Source organism: Eumetopias jubatus, unplaced genomic scaffold (genome assembly GCF_037043125.1).
Source record: "Eumetopias jubatus isolate StellerSeaLion01/CBP00866 unplaced genomic scaffold, mEumJub1_p1.0 scaffold_4, whole genome shotgun sequence".
NCBI classification, from domain to species: domain Eukaryota; kingdom Metazoa; phylum Chordata; class Mammalia; order Carnivora; family Otariidae; genus Eumetopias; species Eumetopias jubatus.
The window spans coordinates 70677701-70691272 of NW_028274810.1; the positions used below are offsets into that span (position 1 = coordinate 70677701).

A 13572-nucleotide genomic window follows, 5' to 3' on the forward strand; every position below is an offset into this window, starting at 1 on the left:
GGGAACCCAAAAAGAAGTCTAGGAATGGGAAGAGATGATCACAGCAGGGTTTGCATTGAGTTGGAGGGTCCTGTGAAGATTTCCGGCAGGCAGTTGGACACAGGTCAGCCTAGGGCTCAGGAGAAATGTTGGGACTGTAGTTATGAGTGTAAGAATCTAGGCCGTAATAGAGGTCAGGAGAGTGGATAATGCCTGGATGGCTCAGTTGATTAAGCAACTGCTTTTGGCTCAGGTCGTGATCCCAGAGCCCCACATCAGGCTCTCAGCTCAGCGGGGAGTCTGCTTCTCCCTCGGACCCTCTCCCCTCTCATGCTCTCTCTCTCAAATAAATAAATAAAATCTTAAAAAAAAAAAAAGATCGGGGCGCCTGGGTGGCTCAGTCGTTAAGCGTCTGCCTTCGGCTCAGGTCATGATCCCAGGGTCCTGGGATGGAGCCCCGCATTGGGCTCCCTGCTCCGCGGGAAGCCTGCTTCTCCCTCTCCCACTCCCCCTGCTTGTGTTCCCTCTCTTGCTGTGTCTCTCTCTGTCAAATAAATAAATAAAATCTTAAAAAAAAAATCTACCATGAAGAGTGAGACTGGGCAGTGAAGATCAGGGAGGAGCCCTGAGGGACATCTTTTTCAAATGCTAATAAAATGTTTTAGATTTTCTCTAATACATACTTATAAGGAATAATACAAAGAAAAAAAGGAAAAATCACTCATGTTAACATTTTGGGGGATACCATCCCACCATTTAGGAAGCGGGTGGAACATGGAGAGCTCAAAAAAATCTAACTGGTTTTCTGGCTTCCTCCGTTTCCTTTTAAAACATTCTCCACAAAACAGTAAAGTTTCTCTTAAATAGGAATATATCACTCCTCTGCTTAAAACTTCCCTGTCTACCTACTCACTTCAAATAAGCATCACTATCATCTAGAAACTTGTTAGAAACGAAGTATTCTGCTCTGCCCCAGACTATTGAATCGAAAACTCTAGGAATGGGGCCCAGTAATTTGTGTTTTAAGATGCCCTCTGAGTGATTCTGATGCAAGGTAAAGTTTAAGAACCACTGTGTTAAGCTAAGTGCATTGTAGGTATTATCTCATTAAACCTTAAGGACAACTCTGTATTATTCCTGTCAATATAGGGCGGCAGGTTAAGAGTGGAATCGGATAACTTGGTCTGATTTCTAGCTCTCCCAGCTTTGTGACATTGGGCCTCATTACTAATAGTACCTATTTCATGGCTGTTGTGGAATTAAGTGAGTTGATGTAAGTAAAGTGCTTGGAACAGTGACTGGCATAGAGTAAGCATCATATAAGCATACTCTCATTTCACAGATTAGGGAACCCAGGCTGAGACGTGAAGTGACTTGCCCAAGGTCTAGGGTAGTGTTAGACGTAGATTTTTAATTCCTCTTAGCCTGCAAAGGCATACCGCAGCCCTGGGTTCAGCCTTGCCCAAGCAGGGAAAGCGGGTAGCTGTGTCCGAGGCCTGTAGGCCCTCTGACCCTGGCATCCCGAGTGGTCTCGTCCAAGGCTCTGGGACTCCGACTTGAATCGGGTTTGCCATCCACGATGCTGGGGGCCAAGGCTAAGGGCGGGGGTGCTGCTGCTCTCCCCCAGCAGCCACCCTGCCCGCCAGTTGCGAAGCCGCTGGGGGACTAAGTACTCGGAGTACTCGCCGGCTGCGGACACCCGCCGCCGCCGCCGGCCTAAGCACCGCCCGCCGCCCTCTCACCCCGCGGCGGCGGCGGCGGAAGCGGGGAGGCGGGCCGGGCCGGGGCGGGGCGGGGCCGCGAGCGGCATGGAGGAGGCGGAGGCCGCGGCGCGCCGGGCGGAGCAGTGCGGGCCCGAGAGGGGCCCGAGCGGGGCCCGGGCCCCCTGAGCCGTGAGTCCTTCTGGGCGGGAGTCCCGGAGGGGTGGCGCGGCCGGTGCAGGTCTCTCGAGTCCTCAGGGCGGCCCCGAGCCCTGGAAGGAGAAGAGAGGGGCCAGATAGGAGAGGGCGAGGGCGCAAGGAGGTGGAGGATTGGGGGCCAGGGTTGGGGGGTGGTGTCTGTGCCCTTTGCCCACCCCAGGACCAGGAAGGCCCGGGGCTTGGTCCTTTTAGGGGCTGCTGAACCTTGAGAGCTGATTACTTGGCCTCTGCTCTGGGGGGCCCTGGGCAGCTCTGCCAGTTACCCCAGCCCCAGGGGAGTTTCCAGGTGATCTGACCCCTCCGAAGGGTTCCTTTCCAGAGCAGTTGAGCCACTTTTCCCAGGTCACACAGCCTGGATGTCGGCGGGGAAGAGTTGCTGGGAGGTCCTCCCTGGTCTCCTCAGAAAGCATCAGACTTTGGGAGATACACCCTTCTCCCTCTGACCCTCTGGTCCTCTCAGATTCCGGAAGGCATGGGTTGGCCAGAACAGTGGTGACTTCCCAATCCGGCATGGACGACTGGAAGCCCAGCTCCCTCATCAAGCCCTTTGGGGCTCGTAAGAAGCGGAGCTGGTATCTTACCTGGAAGTATAAACTCACCAACCAGCGGGCCCTGCGGAGATTCTGTCAGGTATAGAGATGTCCCAACTCCCCCAGGGGCTCCCTCCCCGCTTTACCCTAGCCTAGACTATGGGCACTGGGACCTACCTTGGCTGCTCCCAACCCTGGAAAAAGGCAGCAGCAGGTTCCTAGAGAGGACCCTCTTTGTGTCATGCCCCTACGAGGTGGTAGTTTGGGCCCAGAGTTCTGGAATCAGAACCCAAGTATAACCCCCTAGGCTTCTGACAGAAACCTGAAGTCTGATCAGAAAGGCTCTGCTCAGGGGCACACACCTGTCAGGCAGTCAGGACTAAGACCCAGGTCTTCTGATCCCCATCTTGGTTCTCTGGGACTGGCTCCATCTCTGGGAACTAATTGTGGAGGGGACCAAGGAAATCAGGGCCTCAAATGGAAGAATACAGGAGCTCTGGGTAAGGAGGGCCCTGATGAAGTGAGAAGGGTCAGGGGTGGTTCCCTGGAGGAGGTGGTCTTGAAACTGGACCCTGGTTGGGGGAGTAGAACTGGATGGACAGAGGGAGGAAAGACATGCCCCAGGCTCTCCCTATGTCCTCACTGCAGCCAGGGCCTTCCTTTCAGGAAGACCCTCAGTGATCTGGCGGGGCACCCCTCCTTAGTCATCCCTACTGCTCCCCTCAGACAGGGGCGGTGCTTTTCCTACTGGTGACCGTCATTGTCAACATCAAGTTGATCCTGGACACACGGCGAGCAATCAGCGAGGCCAATGGAGACCCGGAGCCAGATCAAGACTATGGTGGGGCCAAGCTGAGGATGGGATTGGCTGGTGGGGTGAAGGATGGGGTGCGGGGGGTCCCCTAGGATCTCACAGCTGAAAGGATAGGCAGATCACAAGGGATAAGACTGCTGGAGAAACTATCTCCATAACCTATTGCACCCCCACAGAGGAGGCCCTGGGCCGATTAGAGCCCTCACGGCGCAGAGGCAGTGGTCCCCGACGGGTTCTGGATGTGGAGGTGTACTCAAGCCGCAGCAAAGTATATGTGGCAGTGGATGGCACTACGGTGAGTGGGCCCGTGTCTGGTGTAGCGTCCCTGTATTCTTCTCAGGGTGTGGTCCCCTGGCTCTGGGATCCACTGCCTGAGTGGGTACTGCATCTCTGCCACTTTTGAGCTATGTGGCTCTGGAGGCCTCAGTTCCTTATCTGTAGGCTGGGACTAGTGACTTCTACTTGTCAGGATTAAGTGAAAAGTGTGTGAAATGTGTTACATGTAGTGGGATCTTATCAAAGGTGCTCATTAGCAGTAGTAGGCAAATAATTCATTGATTTATTTATTTTGTAACTATTTTCTGGTCCCTTCTTGGCCTCAGCCTTGTCTTGGGCACTGGGGACCTAGGGGGATAATCAGACCTGGCTCCAATTTGAGGGGCTCTATCTGATGGATTATGATATCCCCAGCATGAGGAGGAGACATTCAAGGGCTCTAAGAGCCTGAAAGCCGTGGAGAGGAGGTTTGTAGAAAGATCTGATTTCTTTTGATGGGTAAGTTGAGGAGTTTTTCTGGAAGAGGTGGCTTTCAGGCCGGGTCGGGAAAGAGCTGTTCACAGAAGCACAGGCAGGAGGGGAGGTTTCGTGCAGCTGGTTTTTTGAGTTCCCATAAGACAGAGACCTTGAATGCCCGAGTGAAGAGCTGGACTTGGTCTCTGCCACCCGGTAGGTGCTGGAGGACGAGGCTCGGGAGCAAGGCCGCGGCATCCACGTCATCGTTCTCAACCAGGCTACGGTGAGATTCTAGGGGTGGGGGGCGAGATTCTAGGGGTGGGGGGCCTGGAGGGCTGAAGCTGAGCCTTCCTTGCTGGTGACGCTTACTCACGAGCGGTATGTCCCCTGCCAGGGCCATGTGATGGCAAAGCGTGTGTTTGACACATACTCACCTCATGAGGATGAGGCCATGGTGCTGTTCCTTAACATGGTGGCACCTGGCCGAGTGCTCATCTGCACTGTCAAGGTCAGTGACTCTGCCCCCACCTCCACCCTTGCTCACGGCTCTGGGTTCTCTACCCCTAATAAAGTATAGTGGGGGAAGGGGGGCACCTGGGTGGCTCAGTCGTTAAGTGTCTGCCTTCGGCTCAGGTCATGATCGGATCAGGTCCTGGGATCGAGCTCTGCATTGGGCTCCCTACTCAGCCAGGAGCCTGCTTCTCCCTCTCCCACTCCCCCTGTTTGTGTTCCCTCTCTAGCTGTCTCTTTCTCTCTGTCAAATAAATAAATAAAAAATCTTTCAAAAAATAAAGCATAGTGGGAGGAGCCTCTGGAGGAAGGCAATACAGGTTCCAATCTTAGCCTTGTCATTTTTATTCAGCAAGTAGTTATTGAACACCTACTGTGTGCCAGGCACCGCCCTGGGTGCTGGAGATACAACAGGAAGCAACCTCTATGGAGCTTACATTCCACAGGGCAAGATCAACAACAAAAAAAGCCCAATACACGTCAGGTATAACGTCAGGAAACAACTTGAACACAATAAAGCAAGGGGGACAGAGTAATGGGTGATGTATTTTATTTTATTTTTTTAAGGTTTTTTTTTATTTGACAGAGAGAGACAGCGAGAGAGGGAACACAAGCAGGGGGAGTGGGAGAGGGAGAAGCAGGCTTCCCGCGGAGCAGGGAGCCCGATGCGGGGCTCGATCCCAGGACCCCGGGACCACGACCTGAGCCGAAGGCCGTCGTTTAACCGACTGAGCCACCCAGGCGTTCCTGGGTGATGTATTTTAGAAAGGGAGGGTCTCTGTAAGGAAGTGACATGAGAGCAGAAAGCTGGAGGAAGTAAGGAGAGGGCCAGGTGAATATCTGGAGGAAGACTGTTCTAGATAAGAAGAGTGGCGAGGGGGCAGGCCCTGAAGTGGGAAGGTGCTGGTGTGCCTGAGGAACTGCAGGGGTGCTGCTGGAGCTGGAGATTCAGGGAGGGGTGGGGAGGGGTGGGGAAAGAGGGTGGAGGGTGCAAACTGTGTGGGATCCTGGTAAGGATCTACTTGCCCACTGACCTTGGATGATTCTCAGAATCTCCCTAAGCCTTCAGTTTTCTTATGTGAAGGGATAGTAACCTCAGAGGGGTGTCGTGACCGTTTCATGAGCTAATTTAAAATAAAAGGTTTCGCATGGTGTCTGACACAGAGTGAGTGCTCCGTGAAGCCAGGTCTCCCAGCACCATGCCGGTCAGGCTGACTACCTTCTCTGGTCTCCCAGGACGAGGGCTCCTTCCACCTCAAGGACACAGCCAAGGCTCTGCTGAGGAGCCTGGGCAGCCAGGCTGGCCCTGCATTGGGCTGGAGGGACACTTGGGCCTTCGTGGGACGCAAAGGAGGTACCGGCACCATAGGCCATCCACTCTATAGTATCGGGCCTGGGAGGAGCAGAAAACCCCAAGAGATGGGGTGGGGTTGGGGGCGAAGAGGAGCCAGAAGTGGTGGGCTGGGTGAAAGTGGGCAGAGAGATGGGAAGAAGCTTTAAAACTGGAGCCTGGGCCCCCCTTGTCCCTCATTCCTGTCCCCTGCTAGGTCCTGTCCTTGGGGAGAAACATTCTAGGTCACCTGCCCTCTCCTCCTGGGGGGACCCAGTCCTGCTGAAGACAGATGTGCCGCTGAGCTCAGCTGAAGGTGGGGTTAATGGGGGCTGGGCTCCAGGGCAGTGCCTGGGCTGGAGGCGGGCATTTGGGTCCTAGGTTATGAAGCTTTATTTTCTTGACTGGGTGCCTGGGGCTCTGTAAACCATACTAGCCTTGAGCCCCCTCATGCCTCATCCATTGACCCCATCCCTCCCTCAGAGGCGGAGTGCCACTGGGCAGACACCGAGCTGAACCGTCGCCGCCGGCGCTTCTGCAGCAAAGTGGAGGGCTATGGGAGTGTGTGCAGCTGCAAGGACCCCACTCCCATCGAGTTCAGCCCTGACCCAGTGAGTGGGGACTTAGACAGTGAGGCTTAGACTCCTTCTCAGCTTGGCAGGGGGATCTAGGAAAGAGCCACGTTGGGCTTTGCCGACCCCAGCCTGAGAGGGAACCAGGACCCGGGGATTTACACTGACCTCTGAAAGACAGGTGTGTGTGTGCCGGGGTGTTAGGGCCATGTGAACAAAGGCCCGGAGTTGGAGTTGGGTTGAGTGTGTGGAAGGGCCTGGACAGGGAGACCCTCTGCCATTTCCCTCTCTACTCCGGAGTCGCCTGCTCCCCAAAGAACTCTTCCCTAGGTGGGGATCCCAGTTTGAAGAGGGAGTGAGGCAAGAGCTAAAAGCTGTTTCTCTCTCAGCTCCCAGACAACAAGGTCCTCAACGTGCCTGTGGCTGTCATTGCAGGGAACCGGCCCAATTACTTGTACAGGTGAGCCTGGGAGCGGGCTGTTCCAGCGCTGAACGGGAGGGTGCTTAGCACGGGGGAACCTCGGGCTCATCGGCCTGCAGGAGGAACTCTTGCAGTGGGAGGAAAGGCAACAGATTCTAGGCCCATTCACCATGGGGGTGAACAGGGTGAATGTGAGCCCATTTGTAAGCACAGGGGGGCCCTGAGTTGTGAGGACAGAGAGGCCTAACCCATCCCTGGGCTCCCCAGGATGCTGCGCTCTCTACTCTCAGCCCAGGGGGTGTCTCCTCAGATGATAACAGTTTTCATCGATGGCTACTACGAGGTGAGTGGGGTTTGGGGGCTATGGGAAAAGCAGAGCCCAGGGTTGCGGGTGCGGAGGAGCAGTGATCACAAGAGAGACAGCCCAGGCAAAGGCTGTGAAATGTGAATGGCTTGGCATGGTGGAGCCTGCAAGGTGGATGGACAGGGGGCAGGTGGTTCACATGGTGACCAGTAGCCATGCCCCCCAGGAGCCAATGGATGTGGTGGCACTCTTTGGTCTGAGGGGCATCCAGCACACTCCCATCAGCATCAAGAACGCCCGTGTATCTCAGGTACTGCCTAGGCAAGGATGGAAGGGGCAGACACCTGACCCCGCTGTCCACCCCAAGACTCATGTGCCCTATTTCCACTCCCCACCCAGCACTACAAAGCCAGCCTCACTGCCACTTTCAACCTGTTTCCGGTGAGTAGTAAGGACAAAGCCCTTGGACCTGGGGAGGGGAAACATGGTATAAAGTCTGGTTTTATTAGACAGCAAGCTCTTCCCCTCTCTGGGCCTCAGCTTCCTGATCTGGAAAATGGGAGTAGTGCTGCCTGGAAGTGAGATGGGGGTGGAGGAGGCACAGGATGGGAAAGGCCCCCTGGGGGTCATGCTTGTCCCCCCTTCCCCCGCAGGAAGCCAGGTTTGCCGTGGTTCTGGAAGAGGACCTGGACATTGCTGTGGATTTTTTCAGGTGAGGGGAGTGCCCCTCCATAAGTTGCCTCTCCATGCAGCCTCTGTCAGCTGCCTCAGGCCTGTTTCCTTAACTGGCTCTCCAGAGAAGAAGGCACAGGGTGTCTGGGAGAGCCTTGTGGGAGAAGTCAGCTCAAAAGTGGGGGAAAAGCCTGCGCAAAGGTAGGGTGGCAGGTGTTGCGGTTGGAGTAGAGAGTAGAAGGGATGGGTGGAGACAGTGGGACTCTGGGGGCCAGAACCAGCAGGCACGACTCCTGAGTCCCATCTCCAGCTCCTCCAGCATCACTTTGTGATTGCGTTTGTCCTTGCCCTTCCCTGAACCCTTGGACCCTGCCTCTCTCAGTTTCCTGAGCCAGTCCATCCACCTGCTGGAGGAGGATGACAGCCTGTATTGTATCTCTGCCTGGAATGACCAGGTAAGCCCAGGGGCCAGGGGTCAGCTGGGGAGCTGGTACAAGCACCAAGCTAAGACCTCCCACCACACCTCCCTCTCCACCCGTTCCCAGGGATATGAACACACGGCTGAGGACCCGGCACTGTTGTACCGTGTGGAGACCATGCCTGGGCTGGGCTGGGTGCTCAGAAAGTCCTTGTACAAGGAGGAGCTTGAGCCCAAGTGGCCCACACCAGAAAAGGTGCCCTGGCAGGGTAGGGGGAGTGGGCTTGGAGTCCCCCACCAGCTCCAAACCTCTTCACCTTTGTAATCTTCCATGCCCCCAGCTCTGGGACTGGGACATGTGGATGCGGATGCCCGAACAACGCCGGGGCCGAGAGTGCATCATCCCTGATGTTTCCCGATCCTACCACTTTGGCATTGTTGGCCTCAACATGAACGGCTACTTCCACGTGAGTGGCAAGCCGGGTGTTGCGGAGGCGGGCACAGTGTGGTAGACCAGGCAAGACGATGGACTCCAGAGCATTCCCAGCTCTGCCACTGACTAACCTGGGGGAAAGTTCTGTATCCTCTTTTGCCTCAGTTTCTTTATTTGTAAAATGAGGATAAAAGTACTACCTACCTCATAAGGTTTTGAGGTGATGAGGTTTAAATGAGTTACTATATGGAAAATGCTTTGAACTGCAAGCATTATATAAGGGTTAGCTGGTATTATTTTTATTATTACTATTCTTAGCACCAGACTCTCGGTGTGGGGAGGGTATTTCTGCCACCAGGCACTTACGCAGCCCTGCAGGCTCTGCCTTCTCCTGTCCTTGCAAATGTGGGGGGCCAAGCCTCAGCCTGAAGTGAACAGGGATGTCCCCAGGCCCCCAGGCCTTAACCTAGCTGCGTCTAAAGGGCCACTCCCCAGTTACAGCAAGAGTATGCCTTGAGACAGCCCAGCCCAAAGGAGCAGATGGATGGCTTGGAACCTCCTAGAAGCCGGAAGGACCGTGAGAGGCTGGCTTATACAAGAGAGGGGCAGGCGTTTACCTGAGGTCACTGTCAGTACCTTAGTCACAGCACTTTGCTTCCTCTCAGCACAACCTATCCTTTTGCCCACCAGGCCCCGTAGGGCCCGCTCTGGTTGCTGTGGCCCTACAACAGCAGACCCAAGGACAACCACTGGGAACAGGGACTAGCTCGGGGGTCAGTCGCATGAGCTGCCCGTGTGGGCATGAGCTCTCTGGCAATGGTGGAGCCCAAACTGAAGCTAGGAAGAGCCTGCCGAGGATTCTACAAAGAAGAGGACGGGGAAGATGGGGGCGGTGGTTAGGGGAACCTCTGTGGGTCCAGGACTTCGTCTGTGGGCCTTGTGGCTATGTGCTGCATCAGTGGGCAGGTGTGGGCCTGCCAGTGGAAGGCCTGATGTTCACCCTCACACCCACTCCAGGAGGCCTACTTCAAGAAGCACAAGTTCAACACGGTGCCAGGTGTCCAGCTCAGGAACGTGAACAGGTGGGGGCTGGGGACAGGGCAAAGGGGGGGCGTCTAGGAGCCTTGATGACCAATCTGCAGTATTCCCTTTCAACCCCGGGGCCTGGTTTTTTACCCCAGCCCTGCTGCCACCCAATTCCCACGTGGTCCCTTGCCTTGCCCCTGGAGCCTGAAGGGTGACCCCTTCCCCTGACCCGTTTTTCCTTCTCCTTCAGTCTGAAGAAGGAAGCTTATGAAGTGGAAATTCACAGGCTGCTCAGGTATGGCCTCTGGCAGGAGGGATATATGGCAGGGAGCGAGGGGGCAAATCCTGGGGGTCTTGGCCCCATCACGTTTGGGTCCCACTGCAAAATGAAAATCAGGGCACCTTGTTCAAAAATTAAGAATTTTAAGACAGCGACTCCCTCGCGCCCACTCGGGCGCCCGGCCATGTCGCCCCTGGCCCTGCAGCCCCGCAAACAGCGGACCCCGCCCCCCAAAGGGGGGGACCAGAAAACGGCACCGGGGAGACCGGGACACGACTCAGGATGAATTGAGGGAATGAATTGAGAAGGAAATTCAGGGCTTGTGCCGCAGTCACCAAAGTCAAAGGAACGGGCGAGGGCCCAAAAAGTTGGTACAAGGGAAGTGTTGCCGTCAATATCATCGGATCATGATTTATTTATTCATGAGAGACACAGAGAGAGAGAGAGGCAGGCCCCCGCGGAGCAGGGAGCCCGACGCGGGGCTCGATCCCAGGACCCCGGGGTCATGACCTGAGCCGAAGGCAGACGCCTAAACGGCTGAGCCACCCGGGCGCCCGTGTTAAACCGTTTCTAAGGGACAAAAAGGGTAGGATAACAAAGACAAGATATATTCTGATTCCATAAAGATTTTGGTCAAGTCTTGGCTCCTAAGTAACGTTACAAACACCATTAACAGGTCAACTCTGGCTTATGTCCACGTGAAGAATGTGAATAGCTTGCTAGATAATGTAACTTAGGAAGAGTGGTTAAAATTGTACATCAAATATAATTTTGAGTAAAATGCATTTACGTGACCACTCTGTTTCATAAACAAATTATTTCGTGTTAACGCCTGATCATTCATAAACTAAGTTGACTAACAAAGAATGCAACAGATTTGTTTCTGTAATCACTAAATGCAATTAGCAAAAGAACATTTTTAAAAGGCAGTGTAGCTAAAAGGTACATTATGAAGTATTTTGTTTTCTTTGGATGGCTTATTTTATCTATGTTAGATTTAAAAGCCCTAGTGCCCTTTAAAGAAATTTTAATAAAAGTGAATTTAACAAAAAAAAAAAAAAGAATTTTAAGACAGCAACAGCAGAGCATTAAACTAAGCATAGGGCCTTGGGTAGCCACACCTGTGACACAGGCTCCGTCTTGGCCTTTCTCCCCCACCCCCTGCTACAGCGAGGCTGAGGTTCTGGACCACAGCAAGAACCCTTGTGAAGATTCTTTCCTGCCAGATACAGAGGGCCACACCTATGTGGCCTTCATCCGAATGGAGAAAGATGATGACTTCACCACCTGGACCCAGCTTGCCAAGGTGCTCCACCAACACACCCCACCCCAGGCTTACTCCTCCCCACCCAATACAGGGAGCCTTTGTTCTGGAATCTTCTGCCTTAGAACCTTCTCTTCATACTCTGGGAACCCCTCTTCCAACCCTTTTGTCCAATTCCATATTCTAGAAGGTGCTACATCTTGAAAATTGAGGAGACTGCCAGGGGTCCTCAGTGCCCCCTCCCCACAGCTCTCTGACCCCTGCCTCTCTCCTCTCCCCCACTTCTACCAGTGCCTCCATATCTGGGACCTGGATGTGCGTGGCAACCACCGGGGCCTGTGGAGATTGTTTCGAAAGAAGAATCACTTCCTGGTGGTGGGCGTCCCAGCCTCCCCCTACTCGTGAGTGACTCTTTTCTGCGCTGGGAAATGGGACACTAGTGGGATTAGAGGACATAGCTAATTACCTCTTCCGGGCACATTTTCAAATTATCTTCCCAGGGTGAAGAAGCCACCATCAATCACCCCAATTTTCCTGGAGCCACCCCCAAAGGAAGAGGGAGCCCCAGGAGCCGCAGAACAGACATGAGACCTCCTCCAGGACCCTGCAGGGCTGGGTACTGTGTACCCCCAGGCAGGCTGGCCCTTCACCCCATCCTGTAGGATTTTGTAGACACTGGTAGGGTTTGGGGCTGGCTTGTTTTTAACATGAGACTTAATTACTAACTCAAAGGGGAGGCTTCCCCTGCTCCAACACCCCTGTACCTGAGTTGGAGGTCTATTTATTTACTTCCCTGTTGGGAAGGGGCAGGATAGTACCTGGGAATCTTTGGGATCCCTGGGCAGCTGATCCTGCCCTTTGCACACTCCCTCCTCCCAGGCCTGGCTCAGAATCTAACCTATTTATTGACTGTCCTGAGGGCCTTGGGAAGAGGCTGAAGCCTGGAGGGCCTCGATTCCTTTCTCGGCTGGGGTGCTGCCCTGAGGGTGGGGCTGGCTCTTACTCAGGAACCTGCTGTGCCCTGTGCCCAACCCATGGACAGGCCCACTAGGGCCCTCCTGCTGATGCAGACTCACTCAGAGACCCTCAGACACGGAACCAGGCCTCTTCTCAGCCTCCCCTTTGTCCAGGTTTCCAAAGCTGGATAAGGTGGTCATTGATTAAAAAAGGAGAAAACCTCTGGGGATGTGTTTTATGATTGTGGGGTGGGGGATGGTATGAGTGAGAAAGAGAGAGAGAGAAATAGATAAGTAGGAGAGAGAATGGTCGTGATGGATAGTGAGTTTTCTTTACTGTCCTCCACAGGGTTTAGCTTCCATTTGGGGCCATTTGGCCACCAGGGGATGCCCAAGTCTCAAACTCCAAGGTTTTTCTCTAAGCTCCACCTTAGGACAACTGAGCCTGACCTTAGCCCCACCCTACTTGGGGCTGAGGTTAGAGCGGCCACCCCCAACCCCTTCCCAACAGAGCTGTTAACCTGCCTAGCTTGTCTGGGCAGGTACCTGTCCCCAAAGGTGGAGCAAGAGAGCAAAAAGAGATCCTTGGGGGTGGGGGAGGCGATGGGAGAGTAGGTGAGTCTAGTAGGGATAGAAAGGAAGTGGGTGAGACAGAACCGGGGCGGCATTATTCAGGAGGTTGGGACTGGGCTGCAGATAGAAAGTTATAGGAGCAAGGATCTGTGGCCCTCAGGGTACTTTGTATGCAGATTACATACCTAGGCATTTTTCTGGAGAAAAGCCATCATTTTCATCAGATTTTTACCCAGCCAGTGACCCAAAGAGAGGAGGAAGATCTAACTTAGATAGTCATAGAAGCATCAGGAAATGAAGGTGATTGTCTGGAGGTAGTAGATGAGAAAGCCTAAGGCAAGGGCAGGACATTTAAGGGATCTGCACAGGACTTAGGATCAGGGAGGTGAGTGTAGAACACACCTCTTGAGAAGGGGTCAGCCTGCAGAGTCCTTCCAAGGTGAGCCTGGGGAGTTCCTTATAGAGAGCCTTGGCCAGGGAGGCAGGAACTGACTAGAACTCCTGCCCTTTCACCAGCTATAGCCCTCCCTCCCCTACCGGTGCCTGGAGCCCAGCTCCCCGATGGCACAGGTGGCACAGGTGGTGCACTGCTTGGACCGTTTCTTGCCACCCTGACGCCTTCAGTGTTTGCTGGAGATCGAGATAGCGCTTGAGGCGCCACAACAGCCAGGTTGAGGGCAAGTGAGCCCATGAGGAGGTGGAGGCCCGCCCTGGGCAAACAAATCCCCTACAGCCTCTGTGTAGGCACCTGGTGTGCGAGAAATGATCAGGTGGCGAAGGGGGGAGAGGGACTAGTGGGGACTTGCTCTCCCTGCCCGCCCCCCCCCACTCCCCCCCCA

At 54.4% G+C, this 13572-nt stretch overlaps 1 protein-coding gene across 1 annotated transcript; it reads left to right on the plus strand.

The window, feature by feature from the left end:
- The first annotated feature begins 1779 nt into the window (after positions 1-1779).
- On the plus strand, positions 1780-12013 carry POMGNT1 (protein O-linked mannose N-acetylglucosaminyltransferase 1 (beta 1,2-)). The gene is made up of 22 exons (XM_028123439.2): positions 1780-1871; positions 2359-2528; positions 3155-3269; positions 3419-3537; positions 4192-4257; positions 4369-4482; positions 5721-5838; positions 6032-6130; positions 6298-6425; positions 6776-6846; positions 7075-7150; positions 7338-7421; positions 7511-7552; positions 7765-7823; positions 8166-8238; positions 8329-8457; positions 8543-8668; positions 9652-9716; positions 9911-9955; positions 11111-11246; positions 11496-11605; positions 11705-12013. Exons 2-22 carry the CDS (start codon positions 2409-2411, stop codon positions 11790-11792), a joined length of 1983 nt encoding a protein of 660 aa, XP_027979240.1. The 5' UTR covers positions 1780-1871; positions 2359-2408; the 3' UTR covers positions 11793-12013.
- Positions 12014-13572: the final 1559 nt, after the last annotated feature.